This window comes from Phoxinus phoxinus (genome assembly GCF_949152265.1).
Source record: "Phoxinus phoxinus genome assembly, chromosome: 3".
Taxonomy (NCBI): domain Eukaryota; kingdom Metazoa; phylum Chordata; class Actinopteri; order Cypriniformes; family Leuciscidae; genus Phoxinus; species Phoxinus phoxinus.
Window position 1 is genome coordinate 14,806,495 of NC_136878.1, and position 25,118 is coordinate 14,831,612.

At 37.4% G+C, this 25,118-nt stretch overlaps 1 protein-coding gene across 5 annotated transcripts in view; it reads right to left on the reverse strand.

The window, feature by feature from the left end:
- emid1 (EMI domain containing 1) overlaps positions 1-25,118 on the reverse strand; it is a gene marked incomplete at its 3' end in the record, with an annotated part of 67,327 nt that overhangs the window by 35,081 nt on the left and 7,128 nt on the right. For all 5 annotated transcript variants that reach the window (XM_079605773.1, XM_079605774.1, XM_079605776.1 and 2 more), the window contains 2 exons: positions 22,370-22,483; positions 21,412-21,515 (listed from right to left, as the gene is read on the reverse strand). In XM_079605773.1, the coding sequence (XP_079461899.1) occupies positions 21,412-21,515; positions 22,370-22,483 (218 nt within the window). The remainder of the gene's footprint in view (positions 1-21,411; positions 21,516-22,369; positions 22,484-25,118) is intronic.

Below are 25,118 nucleotides of genomic sequence, written 5' to 3' on the forward strand. Positions count from 1 at the left end.
AAGCTTGTCTGAATTCTGACTTTACACAATGGAGTGCCATGTCTGAAGGCATTTTCTCATTAGGTTTAATGAGTCTGACAGACAAAGGATTTATAACTAAACTAAATTGTGAGGATTTGGTGACTATGGGCTGACTGATACTTTTAATTAGTTAGTTAGCTCATTCAGCAGATGGTTTTCAAGTGACTTGAAAAAAACACTAATTGTACCACAACCAGGACGTAAAAAAGCTGATGTAGCCAAATTCTGAGCTCATCCTGTCATTGAGCCTGTAATCTTTGAGTTTGCAGGCCCGAATCTTAACCATACAGAAACAATCATCCAATTCAGACTGTTTAATATCTTTTAACATCCCTAATGGCTGGTTAATGTGAAATGTCAAAACAGAGACTCACAGAATCACGTCCCTTGGGATGGCACACACACACACATATGCACAGTCTCACACACGTACATTCTTACAGAGTTAGCGTGCAGGAATTCTGACACCTCATCTGAACCGTGTGCTTGAATTCAGAGCTTCCAGCCTAACACTAAAATAACACCTGCCAGGACCATGATGAGCATAGACACCTGTATAGAAAGAGAACAGAAGCATACTAGATGCCTACTACAGTATACAATACATTTCCATTGGTGTCACAGCCTAGGTATGTTGCAATTCAGTCACTGTTATAATCTCCTAAATACAACCAAATATTTGCATTTTAATTACATAAAAAAGTCTTATGTTTTGGAAGTCTTCTGAGTTCACTAGCAGAACCAGGGATCGGATCATACTAACTTATTACGGCCTGGTTTCACAAACAGGTCTTAGATTAAGCCAGGATTTGGTCTTGGTTCAATTAGGACATTTAAAAAAAAAAAAGTTAATAATTGTTTTCATATTTTTAACAATATATAAACTTTATGATGAAAATACAAACATAAATAATGATTTAAAATTTTAGGGTTAATGTTTACAAACTGAAAATGACATTGGAAATGATATATGAAAATTAGAACAACATGCTAAATCAATTGGCGGGGTGTATAAAAATGGTTGAGGGGTTGGATTTGGCTCATGGGCCACCAGCTGAAAAGCCCTGAACTCTAATAAGCATCACAATGCCCGAGACTGTAAGAGCAATGAGGTCCATCTGACCCAACAGAATCCAGCTGTTTCTCTTGATGTCAGCTTAACAGGAATCTAAACATAAGATGATCGTTTACACTGAGCACGGAGGTCAATCCCCTCATATCTCTCCAGGCTACTAGCATGACTGACAGGCACACAGAGATGAGTAGGAACAAGAAGACAATACTGAGGTTGTAAGCTAGGAGCTGAATGAACTGCTTTTAGCCAAGAACTCTGTGTGTGTGTGAGAAGAGCTCCTGTTATCACTGGGACAAGCTTCTTATCTCTTTTCACTCTTTCTGCCATCAGAACACACACATGCGGGCTCTTGTTCTCAGTGTTATCTAGACAGGTGTAATTATTTCTTATCTAACCTCATCTAACCTTCTTCTCTTTATCTGTGTCTTGCTCTTCTTGTTTTACTTCATGTCTGCATCTGGCCAGCATCTCAGGTGGACGGGCACGGTCAGTTTTTCAGAAACAAAGGACACGTGGTGTCATCTTTTGTGGCTTACTTGACCCTGGTATGCACCCTGATGTGGTTAATGGTCAACAGTTTAATACATCTGGATTTAACAAAACCCTGATGTTTTGAGATGAAATTATCAGTTATTTTAGCTGTACCTGCATTGAATGAAATGGTTTACATTAGTTCAATTTATTTAATAAGCAGACAGTGAATTATCTTTCATTGCACATGGCATTCTGAAGATGTTCTGCAAGCCTGTTGACCTCATCATCTGATTCTGTCCTCTCACCGGAGTCTCCAGTCATTTCTGCTGTCCAAAGGCAAAACTACACATAAAGCATTTTTTTTTTCAGTTTTAATATTGCGTATTGTGTTCATGCAATGAATATAGTGGGGTGAAATGTTGTTTTGAACACCATTGACTTTCTTTGTGTGTAGACTGCTGTGTAAATGTTTTTTATGTTTTTGAAAAACGTTTTTTGCTCACCAAAGCTGCATTTACTGGTATTTGATAAAAGAGATACAGTTAAATCATTGTGAAATAGTTTTACAATTTAAAACACATGTTATATATTTTAATATCCTTAAAAATGTAGAGTATGTAATTATTTATTTAACCCTTTAGAACCGGCTGTGTCGTCGCCGACACATACCAGCAAGCTGTATTCATTGTACCGTAACTCTTCAACCGTTTGAGAAATGGAAAATTGCAAATGGAAATTGATGAGAAAGCTGAATTTTTAAAAAGCCATTACTTAGTCTTCTGTGTCACATGATCCTTCAGAAATCATTCTAATATGCTGATTTTGTCCTCAGGAAACATTTCTAAATATTATCAGTGTTGAAAATGGTTGTGCAGCTTAATATTTTTGTGGAAACTGATAATTTTTTTCATTATTTTGAGATTCACATGACAGTGTTTTTGTAACATCATAATTATCTTTACTGTCAAATTCAATGCAGCCTTGCTGAATAAAAGTATTAATTTCTTTCCTTAAAAAAAGTCTCTTTCTGACCCCAACATTTTTAATGTACAAAAACAGAATTCTTCAGTGTTTCATCATCTTCTTTTGTGCTACTCAAAAGAAAGAAAGTCAAATATCTATACACAAACACAGGCACTTCAAGGCACTTTTTCTCTTTCTCTGAAGTTCAAGAGTCACTCACAAAGGCTGTTTATGGAGAATGTGATAGCGCTACTGCAACAGAGAGTTCAGTTTCAGCAGCAGAACTAAATCTTCCTGCCCTTCAGACCTTTAACATTCTTGCTAAAAGAAGCTTCATCCATTCAGGCCTGACAGGGCAGCATATCAGCACCTTGTCACTCCTGTTTGTCCCATTTGCCTGTCTGTTTCCATCTAATGAAAATAATTAGACTCAATATTATCACTTAGCTGTCTGCACTACCACACAGCCACATACAAACACACTCTCCAAACACTCATTTTCACTGACAAGAAGCAGACCAGACCAGTGAGTGGTGGGTGAGAGACACTTAAATGGATGCCCACATTGCCTCCCTCTCCTTCTCTTCCCACAGATCTGAGTTTTATCTTCTGCAGCCACTTCACCAGAACATCCACACGGCCTTGTGTTTGTGTTAATATAGGGGTGGATAAAAGATCGGGTTGATGGGATGAGAGAAACCCTGTGAGCGGAGCAACGAGGGGGTATTCAAATACAAGAAGAGAGGAATGTCAAACAGCACTGATCTCACTATAAGAGAGTCCTGGATCAAAACACACTCAGATTTTCTATCGCTAGTCAGTCAAAATAAATGTGTGAGTCACACCAGAGGTCAGGTCGCTGAGGAACAGCACGGTATTGCTCTGAAAGGTTTTAAAATACATTGTAGGCTATTTTAAAACTTTAAAGTGTGGCTACACTCTTTACACTCTCTAAAATGCTGGGTTGTTTCAACCCAATTTTGGGTCAAAATTGGACAAACCCAAACGTTGGGTTAAAAATGTAATTAAAAATTTAACCCAACAGCTGGGTTTGTCCATATTTGACCCAAAATTGGGTTGAAACAACCCAGCATTTTTTAGAGTGTACCAGAGACTGACCCGATGGTTAATAAAAATTCAATAATTATATTATTTGGTTCATGACTTAAGCCAAAAAACAAAAGTAACACATCAAAGCTTGTCTACATTTATGTGGGACTACATTTTTTTATAACTATTTATATTTTTAAGGCTTAAGCAGGTGTTTTTTTTAAAGGTACTCTGTATTATTTTAGTTATTGTGAAATAAACCATTTGTCTCAATGTCATTGCATGCCTAATAATCCATTTCAAGCTGCAATATTAATTAAGAGGTATATAGCCATAATAGCAAATGATTGCACAGAGGAAAATAATATCTCAAGTCTTAGTCAGCAAATATCATTGTATCAGCTGCTTGGCAGTCAGCTCTTTCGACTCATAAAAGCTTGTAAGAAAACAAGGCGGTTAGGCCTTTCAAACTTATGGATGTCTTTAAGCTTTATGAATACAAATTACTTCACCCAGTGGGCAGATAATGAGACAGTTTGGGCAAATGGAAAATGAAATCATGCTGTCTCATCAGGAAAATGTCTTTTCCATATATTGTGTGCAGGGTTGTTGGGTTATCGTAATTAAAGAAGACTTGATATATATAGCACTAGGCTACTGGATGTCTGGATGTACTTTTATCTGAAAATCTGACATGACTCATTGAGGGTGTCAGACTTTGTGGTTTTGGTTTGATGGACTACTGGCCTATGAAAGCTCCAGAAAGAGTTGAACCAGACGACCTCAGAGAAAGAAGTTGAAACGTACAGTAGGTTGCTGCTGTTCTTGACTGTTTCTGGTTGAATAATGTTCATGTGCCCCCTCAAAAGGTCTAGCACTCAAGTGGACACATTTCAGACAATCTTCAGACTAAGATTTACCATTATGCACTTAACTAGCACTTTGTTCTCTGTAAAGTCTTTCAAGGACGTTACAAATACTATAAACACTATGCAGCGCTACCCTCTGCGGCAATGAAATTATGAGGCCATGAAAAAGCAACTGAATTGGAAAAAAAGAGATAAAAAGGGGACAGACACAGAGAAGGGGCATCAATTTGTCCAAGAAAAACATGTTTAAAAGAAGAGCAAAGTGTGGTGCCAACGTGTGGAAGATTAGTCTACAGGCTGGCACTAGTACCATCTGAAAAGAGATCAGCAGATTGATGTGGGAGAGGGAGATTACAGTCACCCTCACAAAACAAACACAGAAAGAGATCTCTTGAAAATATTTTGAATTTGGATAATGGTGGGCGGTGTATAGTACACTTGAACAAACATGGTCTGCGAGATAAAATATAAAGAGAATGAATTCATGAGTAAATGAGAAAGTACAGTCTCAGTCTGTCTAGTAAATTGAATACATGTAAATAAAATCAATTCAGAAGAGAAAACCATGAAGGCTCACCAAGGCTGCATTTATTTGATCCAAAATACAGTTTCCAATATGCTAATTTGGTGCTCAAGAAACATGTATTCTTATTATCAATGGTGAAAACAGTTGTGTACATTTTTTTTCAGGATTCTTTGATTAATAGAAAGTTCAAAAGAACAGCATTGATCTGAAGTATAAATATTTGGTAACATGATAAATGTCCTTACTGTCACTTTTTATCAATTTAATGCATAATTGCTAAATAAAAGTATAAATTTTTTTTCTTTCAAAAAAATATATCCTTACTGACCCCAACCTTTTGAATAGTAGTGCTTAATTTTACAAAAGTTTTCCATTTCAGATAAATGCTTGTATTTTTAACTTTCTATTATCAGAGAATCCTGAAAAAAAAAACAGTTTTCAACATTGAAAATAATCAGAAAGTTTCTTGAGCAGCAAATAAGCACATTACACAAGTGTACACTATCATTCAAAAGTTTGGGGTAAGTACTTTCTTTAAAAGAAATTAATAATTTTATTCAGCAAGGACATGCTATATTGATCAAAAGTGACAATAAAAGATACTTTTTTACATTGTTACAAAAAATACTTAAATGCATAATTGGTAAACATGAGGCGTCTTCCAAAAAAAAAAAACCGAACCGTTGAACGGTATGCCAACACTATGGCAATAAACAGATGTCATGAAGAAAAGCCAAACATACACTAGAAAGATTCTGAACAATCATAATTCTATGACAAATCCTAGGCTAAATCCATTCTGGCATCATCCTGTACAAGTGCAGAATTCCAAGAATATGGAGTCTACAATCATTTCACAAACCAAACTAATTCCACACAGCTCTAATGATAGTGTAAAAGCCATGTGGGCCGGGCCGTATCATTCAGACACTCTGAGGTTCACCACTGACTTCTCTTTCACATGTCAGGTCTAGTGGAGAGAAAATGAGAAACACAACCCCAAACAGACAAAGCACCCCCATACCACTCAAACCTCTTACAGAAAGACCTGCCTCTCAACTATATATACACTCTATATTCACAAGACAAATTAATCTCTGTTTTTGGGCAGCTTCCACCAAACATAAAAACTGGTTTGCTTAGCCCAAAAGAGCAAGTGGCTCTTATGGCAGTGTTCAGTTCAATTTGAGGTTGTTTGGACAACCTGTCTTAGTTACAGTCTGACAGCCACATTGTTTGGCCCAAAAGACTCAAGTTTCAAACATTTGAAATTTTTAAAGCCTCATATCAAAACTCTTTGTAATGTTAATAAAGGTTTCTTTGAAAAACATAATTCAGTTTTACCCACTCTCTGACTATAAATGGGCAGTTTTGTTTTGTCTGTTTTAAATTTTTGCTATTGTACCTTTGAAACTACCATGTAAATGCAAAATGCACGTAAAACAACCAGATTAAATCTGATCAGATCCAACATATTGTAGTTGGCACTGCTCAAATAACAAACCCATATTCCAAGGCATGCATATACAGTATATATTTGTATTTATATATATACTGTATATATATATAGTATAACGGCAGTATGGCATTAAACAAATATCCAGAAGAAAAGCCAAACAAACCTACTAAACAGAAGCTGAACAAACATAATTATTTGACAAATCATCAGCTAAATTTGTTCTGACATCATCCTGTTGTATTTACAATATTTCTGTATTTTTTAAATAAGTGTGGTTATTGTTAGCATAAGAGTCTTCTTTTAAAAACATTAAAAAATCTTACCAACCCTAAACTTTTGAACAGTAGTGTATAAATACACAGATAAAAATGTGTAACTATCATCACAAAAAAATAATTTATCAATGTATTAAAATATTCAAAAATAAAATAAGGAGAAAAAAAGTGCACTGCACCATCCTTCTATTTAAAATTTTGAACAAATCTGATTACATGTCAACTGGAACATAGCGTTGACGTACTAATAGATGTGTAAATCTAGGTGTCATATGTTAATGTATTTAAGTGTCTGATCGCAGAATTCAATGATTTCACAATGAGCCGCTTTTACAGTTTAGTTTCAACAGATGGTCGTATTGGACTAGAGCTTTGGGTTTTAAAACTTATGTTTTCTATTGAAATTGTTTCATTTGAAAAACATTAAGGAAAATTTAATTTTACATGAAATTACACTTTCAGTTTCACATAGCCAGACTTTCAGACTGACAGCAGAAAATCCAGCATTTAGTTGATCCTGATAAGCGCTCATTGTCACAGTTAGCTTTCTCCTTGCATAACAGAGATTCAAGTTGCATTTCTTGATACGACGGCTTTCTTCTTCCATGAAGAGGTTTGGCGTAACGGCAGCTTAGTTTCCAGGTGGACCCTTAAGGAACGCAACACATGTCTCCCAGAAATCCTGAGAATTCATCTAAATAGAAGACCACTTCAAAACTCCTCAAGTGTTTCCCATTTTGTGTGCCGTACGCATCAGACGTTCAGTCAACTGGCGTGATGTCTGAGGCTGAGACTACCCTTCAAATACCCCCCCTAAAGCACATCATGGCGTCCTAATCCCATGAATAATGTTTAGAAAACATGATCACTGACATGACTACATTCAGCAAAACCCCCCTTCCCCACAACAAACTGAAAGCTCTGTCTTCCTTTGTTGATCTTCCTCTCTCTCAATCTTTCTTTCATTCCAAGTGCCCTACAATAACCATTTTTCACTCAGAGGGAACTGCAATCTAAACCCTTTAGGAGCCTCTGCCAAAGCGAGCACAATGTCAGCCTTGACAATGAGTGTTGGAGAAAGAGAGAGTGAGAGCGCTGATTGACTTATTGCGGCCCTGATACCTGGCAGCAGTCGTAGGAAACATGTATTTTTGGAGTTTCCCCAGACTTTCACTCGCTTATCCTTCATCATGCTCTTTCTCAGTGATGACAGAGAAGGAATAGATATCGTGATGCAGAGAAAAAGAGACGGGGAGCCTTTATCACACTGTCTTTCCATCTGGAATTAAAACCTATTGTTTACACTGCAGTTGGGGGACCTTGCAGCACGTAACAAACTCATTTTTATCAAAACAATTTGAAAAGACAGATTGTTTATCCAGTTTTTAAACATTATAACATGACCTTTAGTCAATTTGATCTAGTGGTTTATCCGAAAGGAAAAGTAGAAACAGAAACTGACATCAAATGAACGATACTTTTGTCCAGCTAGCTTGATAATTCAAACTATGGCGTGGGAAAAGCTAAGCTGTTCAAAGCCTTAACATCAGCTCTATAAATACAACAAGAGTAGCATGTCGCTGACTCCAGCTGGACTGATTAAGGTCCACAAACAGTTCAACCCTTCTGCAGCGCAAACTCACACTGCTCTCTACTTCAGGTGTGTGTGAGACAGTTTTTAAGACAGACGATATGGGACACGTCCAGCCCAAATAACAGACCCAGACATCATCCTACCAGTGCTGAATAACCCTGCCTCTACTCTTCTCTCTCGTCCAGTGGCATCACAGGGAACTCTCAGCAAGCCTTTTCATTGGCTGGTGGCTGGACGGAGTCCAGATCCCTCCGCACACATTATGTCACAGCACACAGTCTATTAAAGTGATTTACTGCCTTCACTGTCTGTCTGCTAGAAAGAACGGCAGCAGCAGTAGTGAGTGTGTGTAAAAAGCAGTGTTGGGGAAGCTACTTTGAAATCATGCTACAAGCTACACATTATTCGTTAAGTAGTTAAATTATACTAGTTAAACTACAGTCAAGCTAAAAAGTAGTTAGCTAGACTACAAGCTACTAACAAAGGGCTATTTAGAGGGAGAATTTTTAAATAAAAAGTACCGTTCAAAAGTTTGGGGTCAGTAAGATTTTTAATGTTTGTGTAGGAAGGGCCAGATTTACACGGCAATTAAAAAAAAAAAAAACATGATGGGAACTTTCCAATGGGAGTGGAAAGTTTTGCACGTGATCTACTAACAACGCGCAAACTAAAGAACACAGACGCAGCCGTATCATTTTCATAATGACCAATAAAATCTCTACCAAGAGCAGCGCAAATTAGCGTCTGTTTAAGACATGCTTTTTTGGGGCGTTATATAATGCCACAAATACCAGTCAATTGTCTAGTGCAAACCTTAGTAAATCACCTTGCAAACCATCTACCATACAGGGAATCCATAGAAATCTCAGTCTGTGCGGCAAGGCAGGAGACCTCCGTTGAAAGTGCATGACCTTTGAGAACTTAGATAGCACTGCATGAGAAACTGTCATGCTACTGTGTTAAATATAGCCACATGTGCTCAGGAGTACTGTGGAAAACCGTTGTCACTTAACACAGACGCTTCCTCCCCCCACCCCTCCTTGAACGTAGGGTGTAAGTTACTGGTTTTATGTAAAAACAAAACAAATTTTGATTTAATGAATGTACAGTTATGTTTTGTCTTCTTAAACGCCTATAAAAAGGATTGGGAGTAACAGTCTGACGCTGCATCAAGAAATGCAACTTGAATCTCTGTTACGCAAGGAGAAAGCTAAATACCTGTTCAATGAAGAGATGCCGGTGACCATCTCAGATGGTCTTAAAGACAGTGGAAATGTGTGCTGTGGTCTGATGAGTCCATGGTTTAGCTTGTTTTTTTTTGGAAAAAACAGACATGGAGTTCTCAGTCCCAAAGATGAAAAGGACCATCCAGACTTTCATCAGCGACAGGTGCAAAAGCAAACATCTGTCATGGTATAGGGGTGCATCAGTGCAAACGGCAGGGGTGACTTGCATTTGTGTGAAGGTACCATTGACGTGGAGGCGTATTTTGGGATTGTACAGAGACATATACTGCCATCAAGATGCAAGACAATGCAGGCCTAATTCTGTACGTGCTACAACAGAGTGGTTTCCACTCTACACCATAGAGTAGAGTGGATTTGCCTGACAGCCTGCCAGCAGTCCAGATCTGTCTCTTATTGAAAATGTATGGCCTATCATGAAAAGAAGAAACAGACAGCGACGACCACAGACTGTTGAGCAGATGTCTTATATCAGGCAGGATTGTGTAAAAATTCCACTTGCAAAACTGCAACAATTAGTATCCTCAATTCCCAATTGATTAAAAAGGTGCGATTAAAAGGAAAGGTGAGGTAAGACATGCCTCTGTCCCAACTTTATTGGAGTGTGTAGCAGCCATCAAAATCTAAATTGGTTTATATTTACAAAATACAATTAAGTTGGTCTGTGAAAACATTGGAAATATTTTCTTTGTACATTTGTCAGTTAAATAAAGAAACAAAATCACAGATTCTTGATTTTATATTCTGTCGGATCCATGTCACGGGGCTATGTCACGGTTGGGTTTTGTTTCTTGTTTCTGGTTCTTGTCTGTCATGTGATCTCCTGTTCCAGTCATGTGATCCTGCCATGTGTTCCCTTGTCTGTTGTGTCATGTTGTCATTGGTTCATTGTTTAATTGTTCACAGGTGTCCCTTGTCTAGTCGTTAGTCTTGTGTATTTAAGCCCTCATGTTTGCCCTAAGTCTTTAGGCTTGTTTGAGATGAGCAAAATCTGCGCAGAACCGATCACCGGTGATCAGCGCAAGATGCATGCCGGTTAGAAATGTGTCCGAGTGCGGTCCGCCTGGCTCTGATGTCATGCTGACGTATGTCAAAAAACTCTCGCGAGCGCAAGGCACACCTGTCGGATTCTGCAGTTGCGCGCAGTTGCTCTCCACCGACTGCGCTGATCAAAAGCATGATGGGAAACGACTTGCTGACGACACAGGTTGATGCTCATTGGTTTAAACAACCATGATGTAATGTTCTCTTTGAAAATGTTTGATTTTAAAACTCTGATATCATGTTTTATGTGTATAAATTATGTGTGAATATTCCCAAACTCTCTGACAGTGCGATCTCTATATGGATTATGTGATTATGTTATTTTTATTTAGAAAAATATAGAAACACATGTCTGTATTAAAGAAAAAAAATATATATTGATAAACGTATTTGGGATTGAATAAGTGCTTTGGGTGTCTTGTTCATTATCTATTTATTTTCAAATAAAAGCAACAGAACTTAAATTACATCCAGTTTATTAGCAACACTGTGCACGAGCGTGAATCCCGTGAATCCCGCGATATCCATCTTTGATCTCACAGGTGTCAGATCCACTGAGAGAAGAGAAAACTGTCCAGCTTGCCTGCGCTTTTTTCACTCCTCCCCTCACTGCAGCCGCCTACTCTCGCATACATTTCAGGCGAGGCAAGGCGCATCTCAAACAAGCCTTTTGTCTAGTATTGAATGTTTCTTGTTGATGTTCTTGTTTCAGCCTTTGTTCTATGTTTGATAAAGTCAATGTTTTGTTAATTAAAGTTGTGTTTGGGTTCTTAACCAGCTTGCCTTCAGTGATTCGTTACAGTAAATGGTGATACAACTAGATTTTTTGGGAAACTATCTCTTAATCCACCTTCACATGTTATATTTGAAGATACTACTACTGTGCAAGCATACATTTTAAGTTAGTCACACACAAGACCAGCAAGAAATCAGTTCACTTTAAATTTCCTGCTGCATTTCATGATGGATCTCTTTTCCGACACAGATTCGGTCTGTTAAAATGAAGTCAGCACCGCACACCCCTGGCCAAAACCACAGGCAGAAATCTCTAATGCACACAACATACTGCAACTCCATCATCCCTCTGTGAACACCAGCACCTCCATCATCCCTTAATGGAATAATGCTGTCGCTAAAAACCCAACACAACAGATTAACATCAACACATAGTCACTAACATCTTACTTTATTATTTGTACAGACAGATACACTGCTTTATTATCCTGCTAGGAAAAAAAGTTCTAAAAGATCTGTTGAAAATGTGCTTTTCCAAGTGCATTTAAAACTGTGCACTCAGGCATTTATATGTGATGTGGTAAGACACAAAAGCTTACTTACAATAATGCATGTCACATTCTTTTCGTTAAAAGCATAGAATTTCACTCACCATACATGTGTGAGTAGTGTAAATTTACACGAAGTGTACTTGAGTCATGGACCACATTTGAGCTAATAAAAATTTACAGAAAAGGGCCATTTGATTTCCTGGTTTCAGTTATACCACAAAATATAAAGAAATGCTTCCTTTAATATAGTATAATATGAGGGAATGAGAATAAATTCTTACCTTAAGGGACATAATGACCTACGCAATCTAACAGTTAGCGTCTGGTTCAAGACGTGCTTTTATTTGGTCTGTAAATAATGGCGCAGTAAATTGAGGAGCGCAAACTTTAGAAAATTAACTTGCATGATTAATTTAAATACTATCCTCCCATAAATGTATAAATAAATCCGTTTGCATCTGAAAGGGACAGTAGTTCATGAATTAACCGTAGCAGATCTATACAGGTGGAGCAGGGGAAGATGGAGGGTTTCTGTAAGCGTGCTGCATTGCTAAGGCAAATTCTAACCAAGTATCTGAAGGTTGAGCATGCAAACTCACTGGCAACTGATACAGCAGGAACCATTCAGCTGTGCCCTATAAAGAATGATGTGATTGGAAGCAGGTTGAGTTAAGGACCTATTAGCCTGAGCCATCTAGAGTTTCATGGCAGAACTTTGTATTTGTACTGCTTTAATATATTCATGATACATTCTTTTTGTATTCTTTGATGAACAGAAAGTTTAAAAAAAAACAGCAGTTATTTGAAATAAAAACTTTATACATTATTAACATTATGAATGGCACTTTTGGTCATTTTAATGCATCCTTACTGAATAAACATGAATACAATTTTCTTTTTTTTTAAACGTACTGACCACAAGCTTTGGAACGATTATACTGTATATATAATTACTTCTACTGCAAGTGTGATGTGCAAAGACAACGGTAAACCCCATATACTTATACTGAAGGAGTAGCTCAAGCCAAATCTAGGGACCAGAACATCATGATGACCAGCACATATTGACAAAGGCTTTTTTCACTTTGACCTGTAAGAAACCACCACAAACACCCTGGCAACTGCACACTAACATGCTAAAAACATGTAGAACACCATTTTAAACCAGAAATTTCAAACCTATTCTATAAGCAGAAAATATAGATGCAATCTGACAGCCCTTAATGCACAATTGGGAATCACTGCAGATCTATTGTAACATAAAACCCCCTGCGGCCACCCGGTTTCTTCCTAATCCTTTTATCCTGTAAGTTTCTACAGCATTGCTGTGGAGCGTGGCTCTAATAAGCATGTATGCATGTAAAGCTCATCCAAAACCTGCCTCTATAATCACAACCATCTCTATACCACCATATACGCACATACATATCCATTCCAGACACATGCAGTATGTACACACCAACACACACTTACAAATGTTTGCAAATGACATCAAAGAAACATGGGTTTTTGTGTCTTTGCTTAATCAGCGGCTCAGTGGCTTAAATGAGCTCTTGGCAACCACAAGATAATTTGAATATATGAATGACATCATAACTGCTCGCCGCAAATGAAGACTTCTGTGGTTGTCTGTCAGTCTCAGACGACCAAAGAAGCGAGAAGGGGAGGTGGGAAACAAGAGACAAAGAAACGGTGTCTTTCTAAGGTTTTCTAATCTTCAATATAAAAATTTGCAATGCCTTTTCATGTGGCAGGCGCATAGTTAAGTTTTACAGGGCCATATAACAATACAATAATAAAACCAAAACACACACCCCAAACAAGACGTGATGTACAGTATGCTTAGCAACAAACCTCTGTTTCAATACATTTAACAGGGGAAGAAGGGCGATGAACAACAGAAAATAAATTAAATGGTTGAGCATTGGTGCACATGGGTTTTCAATCTTTTGATGCCAAAGCCCTCCAAACACAATAATCCCCTTGTGAGGGAGACCCTTCTAAATAAATATATTAAGACCCCTTTATAGTGTGTGAGAATCATATTAAGCATGATAAAAACAGTGTTTGTTCTTCAAAATTAAGTTACTGGCTTTTATAGTGTCATTGTACCAAAGCAACACTCTACCTTAAAGAACTGATAGATGTAAAAAACTGAATAAAATAAAAAATTATCTCTGTAGCAATTTCACAATATATAGATCCAGTTTTACATACAATACTGCTTTAAATTTCATTGATCAAGCTAAAGGAGATAATTGCGACTGTGAGGAGGAAAAACACTTATAAAAAACATTAGATTTTTTGTTTTTCAAAAAATATTCTGCAGCCCCCTGGGGTTCCCCAGATCCCAGTTTGAAAACCTTTATAGCACTTTATTCATTGAAATTATAAATCTCTAGCAGCTAAAAGCTAAACTTGCTTTCCAACATCCCTAGAAGAAAAAAAATTCTTGAAACTACAAGCTTGTCTAGATAAAGTAAATGTCTCCTCTATAAATATGTACTTTCCTTCCATGTACTCAATTCATTTGTTTCTATCCATCTCCAGTGCTCCACTTCCTCCAGTGGGGCCCTGTGCAATGCAGCACTTCCTGTTTGAGTTTAAATGGTGGGATGTAGAGCGCTGGGCCTGTTAAACATGACATTTCCTGGTTTACACTGAAATGAATGAGTACACATAGATGTCACACTCATCTCAGCAGGTGGGTTATGACGTCCTGCAGATTGACTGGGGCCATGGGAAGGAATGGACAACTCAGAGCAGAGAAAGGAAATGAAGGGAGTAATAATGAATATACAATATACAGTACAGGCAGCAAGAATTTAGAATAACAAACAGCTCACACAACAAAACTTAGTGTTGTTTATAGTAACAGATGGAAGATGTGGGGTGAAAAGAGAGAATATGACTTCATAGGCTGCTGATGGGCAGTTTGCAACGTGCATTAAAAATGTGTTCATAGTGTGTGTTAATAGTGTGCACTTTGGGTTCCATTCAAGCTGTGTGAATGGTGCTGAATAAGTAAAATTTCCCATTGTTATATTATTATTATTATTTATGTGCTCAAGTGTCTTAAAAAAAGTTCTGATTGTGTGCTTACAATGGGCATTCTTATGGTGTTCACAATGTTTGCTCTTAATATTCGGAATGTTCATTCAAAGTGTGCTTCAGAATGCTTTTTCACAATGTGTTTAGATTGTTCCTTAGAATGGTGTATTTAGAATTTTCATTCAAACTATTCACTCAGAATGTTTGATCAAACTGTGTTCATTCTGTGTTCAGAATGTTTGTTCATTCTGTGTTTAGAATGTTTGTTTAAAGTGTGCATTCAGAATGTTCATTTATTGTGAGTTCAGAATGTTCATTTTAACGTGTGCATTCAGAATGTTCGTTCATAGAGTGTTCGAACTGTTTATTGAAAGAGTGTTTAGAATGTTTGTTCAAACTGCATTTAAAATTTTCGTTCATAGAATGGCTGGCTTCCAACTATCATTACCAATGTTCCAATAAAAACATGAATTATTATTAATGTTCATCTAAATTGTGTTTTCAAAAAAATTGTTCAGTGTGTGTTCAGGATGATCGTTGAGATTGTTAGTTGATGCTCACAAAGTACAAATACACTCAGACACAACAGCTGCACATTGCACTTCTTGACACCTCATGTCTCCCACACACGCTCACACACATGCAGTGCCTCACTTGAGGTGCATAAACACACTGAGCCACACAAAACTGACTGGCTAACACAAAGACAGGCAGGAGGCTCTGCCTAAAGGTTTGGCCCTTTCCCAAGTCATTAAGGACAACTTAAATCATTCCAGAATATAAAGTGCTCTTTAAAAAAAACGAGCTAAAAAAACGCTCCCAGCTGACTGCCTCTATAGTGAGTGTGTGTAACTGATGTTTGAAGCGTAAGAGCTTAGCGTGGAACCCCCCCGATAAGCCGAGCTGAGCTGTGAAAACACAGATTACATTTCTGTGGCTTTAAAGCATCCGTCGCATGCCTGCGAGCCGAGCGGGTAATTAGTGCATCAAAAGCGCACAGCCTCACTTTAACTGAGGGCCAGGGTTTGATTCAGGGCCCTTCGCACTTCTAAGACAAGCGTGCTAATTCAACACGTCCTCCCACACGACAAACACACAAGCTGTTCACTTCCTCTCAATCATTCGCCGACTGTCAGTCAGATTCTCTTACGCACTTGAGAAGGGTGAAGAGTTAATGTATATGAATATAAACCTCTCAGAATGAATCCTCATCATTTATTTAAATAAACAAAAAAGGACCGTGGAGAATTCTTCTTAAAACACTGAGACACAGAGGGGGAAAATAATGACTTAACAAGTGTTAGGTCATTACGCTTATCAACAACATGATCTGTGGAGCTCTGTTGAAATAATAAACTGAGCTGAAAGCAGATATGACAGAACAATATTTTGACAAAGCCTTGATAGACAGTATTTCATTTTTACTGGATAATACATGCTCTAATTAGTTCAGTGCCTTTAATCTTTGGGTTTTTAAATCCTCAGAGCTATTGGGCGTGGGGGTATTTTTTGTCGCGTGCAATTCTAATGAATTCTCAACTGAGTAACAAGAGATATCCATTAAGGGTTTGGTTTTTAAATTATTAATTTAGCAGACAACTCAAAATTCTTCAGGTACAAAACTAAACCAGAAATTACAGAGCAGCAGAAAGCGGTTTATGGTTTATAAAACTCTTTGCATGCTGGATGTCTGTGACAGAATCCTGTGAGCATTTCCATCTGTGAGCACTTACAGTAATGTATGCAAAAACTGAGCACAAAACTTCATCATAACAGCTCATACAACACAGCGGACCTCAGGTGTTTACTAGATAGCTATACACACATCTAGATTTTCAGTGCCCATGTGTGTGTTTACATGTATACATACATTATCACTCAAATGTTTGGGGTTAGTAAGATTTGTTTTGAATAAAATTAAAAAATGTATTCAACAACAATTCACTGAACTGATCAAGAGTGACAGTGAACACATTTATTAGGTTACAATTAAAAAGAACATTGCTGTGTTGAACTTTCTATTCATCAAATAATCTTTAAAAAAATGTATCACAAAAATGTTACGCAGCACAACTGTAATCAACGCTGATAATAATTAGAAATGTTTCTTTTCAAAGGATAATGTGAAGACTGGAATAATGGCTGCTTAAAATTCCGCTTATATAAAAATAGAAAACAGCCATTTTAAATTGTAATAATATTTCACAATATTACAGTATACTGTTTTTACTGTATCTTTGATCAAATAAATGGCGCCTTGGTTAACATTCAATACTTTTTTTTTAAAACACATGGTGTGAAATGGTAAGAATGGTAGAGTATATTATGTCCAAAGTTTTCAACATGTTCGAACACTGACTTGAGGACATTTGAAGTGATCCTGGCTAACAGATCTTCAAAAGCCAGTGTGCAGTATGTGTGTGTGTGAGTGTGTGAAAGAGGGTGGGACGCTGATCTTTATGCAATGTACTTCAGATAAAAAGCTTGACATTTACTTCAAATATGTTTTTGTGTCTTATCGGTGATGTAATGTTTTCGCTAGTTCAGACGACGCCGGTGAGAAAGGGAGAACTAATGAGAAAAGAAAAAGAGATTACAAGCATGAGAGAAAAAAAGTGTTGAGGTCCAAAAATGTACAAAAGCAAACAAAATCTTTGGCATCCCTATTCAACAATTAATATAAATACATACAGATCTTTAAGGATCTGTATGTATGTATGATCTAAGCAGGCCTGGAAGAGAAAAATGCATATCAATATGCCAGTAAAAAAGGCTTATTTTGTCATAAGTATTTCCTGCTAGCTCGAAATGTTTCTAATGACAAACAAAAATGAATGCTATAACATTGATGTTTTATGTACCAAAGAAATATGATACTATATCAGAGAACTGCTATCGGCAGATCTAGTGTAGTTTTTGTTGCTGTTGATGAAGTAGTAATGATGTAGTCCTGCTTTAAAGTGAGGATAATGTGTATGAGACGAAGCAGTACTGCGCTGAGATGCTATTACACTTTACATTTCAAACTACAACCCATACCCTGAGCATTACAATGATCTGGAGCCAGTGTAGACACAAACAGAGACAGCCGGTGTTATAAAACAAGATGAGGTGGGGGCTGTCTGGATGGTACGTCTCACTATATATGAGAGGATAAAGCTCATTCTTCATGGTCTCTGATATACCAGACGCTAATAAATGTTCATGCACACATAACATGCTTTTTAGTTTCTGTCCATGGCATATTGCATCAGTGACACAAATGATATCTTGAGGGTGCTGAAGCCCACTGTGGTGTCAGAAAGAGAGAGAGACAGGACGGAGCTGTCAGTTCTACTCAGGCCTGTCTGTGATCAGAGTTTGTCTCACATGGTACAGATAAGACATTCGTTTTCACAGGCCTCAGAGCGTCCCACTTAAGATGGTCTCCTTTCTCCATTTCATCATCCCTCTCTTATAAGGAACAGATTTAACTTAATTCACCCACTTTATCTCTCATTTCATGGATGTCTGCAGCCTTTGGGGTATGTCATTTTATGAAAGATTTGCATTTTGGTTGGCGGTGTGGGTGTGTTTGTCTGTATGGTTTCATCTTTGGATAAAAGTAAACTCATTCCCAAAATAAGGAACTTTTAAAGCAATCATCAAAATTGGATTTGCCCTATTGACTCATTTCTGTTCTTTAACTCAACTAAGTTAACACAGTTATTGTGTGTCCATGAGATAAACGCATACCTACTAAATGGTCAGTGTTGCATTTTTTTTATGAATCTAAGAGCAGAAAATAGTTTACCCATAATCCACCAAGACTTACATGAGAGTTACGGGAGTAAGAGTTTCAGAGAACAGTGACTGATCTTTTTTTAATTTAGATTAAAAATGTTTGTACATGTTTTTGATTAAGCAGAAATCTCTCAGGTTTAAATAAAAATATATTCATTTTTGTTTCGAAGATAAACTTCTTCTTATGGGTTTGGAACGAAATAAAGATAAGTCAATGATGACAGAACTTTCATTTTTGGGTGAATTATTCCTTTAATTAATCATTTTAAAAAAACTCAAAAACTCAGAAGTTAGGCTAGTGCTTAAATCAGTTTGATGGACACTGAATGAATTAGCTGAATCCATCAGATGCATAACATAAAATATATATTAGATAAAATATGAATATATATAAGAAAAAATGAATAACATTTATTATAACTATTCACTGATTTATTTGATTCAACTACATAAACAATAATTAATACAAAATCATGTTTGTATCATTTACAGCAATAGCTGAGACGTTTTTTTATACGTAAGCAAACTAGACATAACTAAAAATGTATGAATCTGAATAAATGTATCAAAATATGCATCAATTATGAATTGGATGAATGAAATAAAATAAAATCAATCAATCGAAGTCTAACTGCAAATGTTGTGTAAAACATCGCATTTTGTTTTCCAAAAAAAAAAAGCTATAAATATGTATTTTGAACAACATGAGGGTGAGAAAATGTTGCCAAAAATGTCATTTTATCCTTTTAAGTTTCTTTAGCCATTGGCTGCAAATCCACTTTGCCTCACAGACAGAAAGTAGTAAGTAAGTACAGTTAGCGTTCAGCTACTACTTGACATTTTAGTACACACACACACACACACACACACACACACACACACACACACACACACACACACACACACACACACACACACACACAAATTTACAAGACACATTAAAGCTAAAACTGTCTATACAAGTAAATTAAAGTTCAGTCAAATAAAGACTTACTTGCCACACCTTGGGAATGCCAACCACATTGAATCATTTAGCGGACCTTAGGAGTCCAACGACAATTTATAAACTACTAGTGTGTCAGTGGGTACAGCTGGTTCAAACACCACTTAGAGAGCCCACCTTTGGCCAAATCACACAAGACCTGGTGCAGTTCGGAGAGGATAGGAGACTCATGGCTCCTGGCTGGTCCTCTCAGTTACTCCCAGCACGACTCACAATGAGGCTCTGGCTGACACTCAGAGAATGCAGCCAAACACACACACACACACACTCAGTCACAGAGCAAAGCAGCCAGAAACAGCATCCAAACACAGCTGAGACACTCACATTAATCAGACGCTCACTCGCACACACGCATACTTTCGCAGTCTCACAATAGCCATCCATCCCGTTTCTCTTCTCCACTAGTTGCTCTCCTGACATTGGGACATGATTTACAAACAGAGACAGAGGAGCGAACTAGAAGAAGTCAAAGTCAAAGTGAGATGTAAGCTGTAGCCAGGGCAGGACATTAGTTGTGGGGTGGTCTCCTTGTGTGAGCCTCTGTAAACATTAAATAACAAACATGGCTACCTCACAGACCCCAAACACTTGTGGATCATTTCTTATTCCCAGATCATATCTAGTGCTGCACCAAGAACAGTGTTGGGGAATAGAGTAGAGACGCAACTATATATTTTTTTTCTTCTCAGCAGTGCGACAGCTGTTCAGCAGTTTCCAAAATAGTGGAGCTTTTTCCAGCAACATTTTCCACAGAGTTGCATGATGAAACGCTACATGGATGCTTTTTGTCACACTATGTTGTGGAAACTAAATGAGGAAATATATTCTCTCTGAAGTAATTGAAGCTAATTTGTTTTTTTTTTTAATGCAGTCCCTATGCAATATGTTTTAAAATATAATAGATATAAAAAATGTAGTCAGATTCCGTTAAATGCTGCCTTTGTATTGGAGTGTTTTTATAAACTTTTTTTGCATTCTTTTAACTGCATATTTACGTGTTTTATTTAGTTCATCACACTTTGAAAAAATAAATTCCGCTGTAGCTTGTTGTATGAATGGCAGTTCCCATAGCATGGGATTGTTGTGATTTATTGATGTACAATTCATCACAGATACTTCATCTAAACACATCTACCATAGTTTACAATCATTAATCAGGTATGATGAAAAATAGTGTTATGTTATTCAGGTGCCATGTCATTATATATGAATTATAAGAAAAGACTGTACAAGTTGAATCATAATAAATATGCTGCAACAATAAAAACGATAACATTCGAAATAAAATTCTGATTGTATTCCAATTATTCCCTCAGCAGCATGCAGATCTTCATTTATCTCATGACTGTGACAAAATTGGCAATGCTGACAATCGCTTCACACACATAATGTTCCACATTAAAATGGAAGATTACACAATAGATTTAAGGCTAAGTAAAACGTTTGCAATATTGATGTTTTTTTGTCATTTTGTAAAAATGTGTTTTATAACCAGATAGTTAATGTAGCAAACTATAGGTTTCAAAAGAGTAGCTTGTAGTTTGACTACTTGAAATTATAAGTTGAGCTTATAGTAAAACTTAAAGTAGATTCCCCAACACTGACAAAGCATAGAGCACAGCATAGAGATTCCTTCTTCACAACTGCGTGTAGTTCTGTATCAGGCTACAAATGTCATCTCTGGTCAGTCTTACCTTCCTCACACTGAGATCCGCTGTATCCAGGACAACATTTCCACTCCAGAGAGGTGATGGTGCGGTACACAACTTTATAGGATGGCCGGACCACAGTGCGATAGCTGCAACACACACACATAAAATGTTAGTCTGTTTGAAAGTATGTTTACCAGATGACTCTAAAAAGACAGTAAAATCTAAACGTAAAATGCTAATGCTTTTTTTAAGTTTACATGCAGCTTCTTTCACACAAGAAACTCTAAAAAACACTATCACCCAACAATAAAAATGTTGATGACATTTTTCAACTTTTCATTGTGTAGCTAGATAGATAGTTAGCGTTGTAATTTTCTCACACAGCAATTCACATGCATTCATTAAAATTATTTATTGAGTAAAAATTATCATTATTTAATCATAATAAATGTCTTTGACAACTGTTTTGGAACTATTTTGAAATGAAAATGTAAGTTTGGGGTCAGAAAGATTTATTTAAGAAAGCAATACTTGTATTCACCAATTATTAATAACATTAAACTGACCAAAGGTGACAGTAAAGACATTTACATTCTTACAAAAAAATATTATAAAAAACATTAAAATAGAAAACTGTTATTTTCAATTGTACTAATATTGTACAACATTACTGTTTTACTGTATTATTTATTAAATGGCCTTTGTGAGTATATGAGACTTCTTTTATAAAAAAAAATAAAAGTTGTATTGACCCCACACTTTTGAACAGTTATATCACGCACGTCATGCAACAGTTACTGGTTTTTACAAGGTCCTGTCAAGGACTGCAAAATATAATTATGGGATTATAATTTTACACATGCAATGTTTTTGGAACAGTGTTACTGTCCTACTAACACAAACACATTTACTGAACAGGCTGCATATGTAAAAGTGACCAATGAGAGGTTCCCAAAATGATATAAAACCCTAAGTGAATGTGTGCTGATGATAAACTCACCTTCCCCCATTGCAACCCTGAGGCCACCTGCAAGTCTGATAGACTCTCTGGAGCGTGGTGCCATTCTGTACCTGACAAGTCACAGTCTTTGTCACCGTCTGAGGACACCAGTTTCTAAAAGAGAGAGGATTATGATAATCAGAGCAATCTAATTGACCCCTCAATGAATTGGATGATTCTGATGACATAAGGATAATAACACACACATAGCTGGCCATGAAATGATCTAATCCTACTCACACATACTGTAAAAGTGATCAATGTTTCGTTGGACGCCCGTACTTCAACAGTCTAACCATCTCTTTTGAAAACTCTTTATGGTGTTTACACAGGTTAAATGACCCGTACGCCTGGCAGGAGAGCATTGTCAGTGCTGTTTACTTTGCGGCCTTTCTCTAGCAAATCGCATCCGCCCATTTTTATTCTTTCCGCAGCACTACCAGCAGGTCAAGTCACGGAGGGGGTCACTGCCCCGCATGTGTGAGCGTGTGGGCTCCTCATCTAGATTTAAGACAGCTTTTAGAAACCTGAGCCAAAACCGGAGCAGAGGCACAGTCCCTGGGAGAAAGAGTGGCTCTTTTGTGCTGCTTTTTATCACGGCTTCACTTCACACAGCTTGAAAAGCCGAGAAACACTTCACACAGCTTGAAAAGCGACTGCAGGACAAATCCTTGAATCAGGTCTCCATATATTTTAATCCAATATTAAAATGAAAAAGTAACTTTAACCCAAACAATGTCTCAAAAAAGGTCTTAGAAAATGGGACAGTCTACCGGAAAGATTTGACTGTGTTTTGAAAGGCTTATTTGGAGTAATACGTTCCTGCCCTAAAACATGCTATAGGGCATCTTCGTAACAGCAATGTAATGCAGAAAGCCACTCAAGGTATGATTTCAGTCATATTTCAGTCTCATTATTGAGCGGAAAATGCAAACGAGAGAAAACAAGCCTGGAAGACAAAAGTCATCTGGAAAGTTTGCTACGGTAATCACTAATGCGCCCTACATAATGTGGAACCTTCTAATTGGGAAGCCAGTGGCAAATCCAGCCCTGATGAGGAGCAGACTAGAGTCAGGACAGAGGAGAGGCGGAAAGTAACACAGAGAACCAAAACAAAGCTGCACGGCCCAAGCCCAGGATCTCGGCACATGCCAGAAGTCACAAAAGAAAGGAATGAACGTGGGTTTGAAGAGAAACACCAATCAGATCTCTTTCCCCCTGAGCTCCCTCATGATTTTTACACGGAATGGCTTGAAACAAAGAGCCATTGATAAGTTCACCTCAAACAGACCTTCGTATGAACCATTATGCCTCAAGTTGAGCAAACATAAGTCAAAGAGATGTGGAGCAGAATTCAAAGAGAGTTAATGCACGTGTAACATATGGAGGTCATTATATCTACTATACTTCAGTGGTTATTATCAATGGCTCAGCTTATGCACAGCTATGATCACACAGGCCAGAGGGCCATACACGCTCAATAATCAGCATCAATCTGCCTGTATTCGTGTAGATTGTCTGTCTGTAGATTTCAGGAAATTAATGGTATTGTGTTTTCAAGCACACTTAAACATTGTATAATGATGTGCATGTATTGCAGGTTTGTATTTTTACATACATATACTGTATGAAGTTGCAACCATAAGCAACATGGGGTCTAACATGAAACCATCCTCATGGCAGGCTCACACATTAACATCTCTTGCATGTGCCGTTTCCCAGCCCTTTCCCAGAACCTGCTAAAACGGTGGCCCACAGAACCAGCCCTCAAATATGCCAGATATTTCCAAACGCCTATATGAATTTTAGGGGGTTTCCATGCCCTGCTTGAGACAAGGGCCACTGGGACACAGAGTCTGGAACAGAACTGGGGTGACCACAGGCTTATCCGGTCACTACCTGCCCAACTGTTCTAGCCCAGCCAACAAACACACACAAACACAGAAGCCAGTCTGGTCACAGCTGAAGACCATGGGGCTATTTCTGTGATCTGCTTTTTATTGAATTTAGAACCACAAATCATACCCTTGCCCTTCTCTAGGAAACACAGGAATGCACATTTAAACTCTACCATAAATACAACTGCACAAAAAAATTATTATTACACATAATTTACCAAAGCAGGCCATGCATCCTGCATCAACTTCCTTTGTTGTCAAATCAACCTAAACATACACAGACTCAGAGAGTAATGATTGGTTGAAAGAAATAACGCAACAAAATAAAATAAAATTGTACGTTTTAAAGCTTAATTATTATGCCATCCAATAAAATCAACTTCTTTTGTGTTTCAAAAAACAATTAAAGTCATATGTGTTTGGAATGACATGAGCATAAGTAAATGACAGAAATTTAATTTTGGCGGTTTAAAAAACTGTATTTGTACAGTCACATCACCTCAATCATGTTATTTCATCTGAGCAAAAACTATCACATATAATTGCTCCCATATTTCACCATGATTTCAGTTGCTCTGAACTCCAACCAACTGATTCTGTCCATTTAGGATCATTTTAGCCTGCAAATACTACATAGGATGAATAGACACAGAAATGAGCCGAACTTCCAAATAGTAGGAGTAGGCGTCCGGGCAATGGGCATGCAGATAAAGATCTAGAGCGGCACAGCCATCAGAACACAGTTCCCACACAGCCAGCTTAGTGAACAGGGCGATTTATTTGAATTGTTCAACCCCCTCCACTATCATCTGATCCTGACTTCATTTGGTACTTCCCCAACAACAGTACCT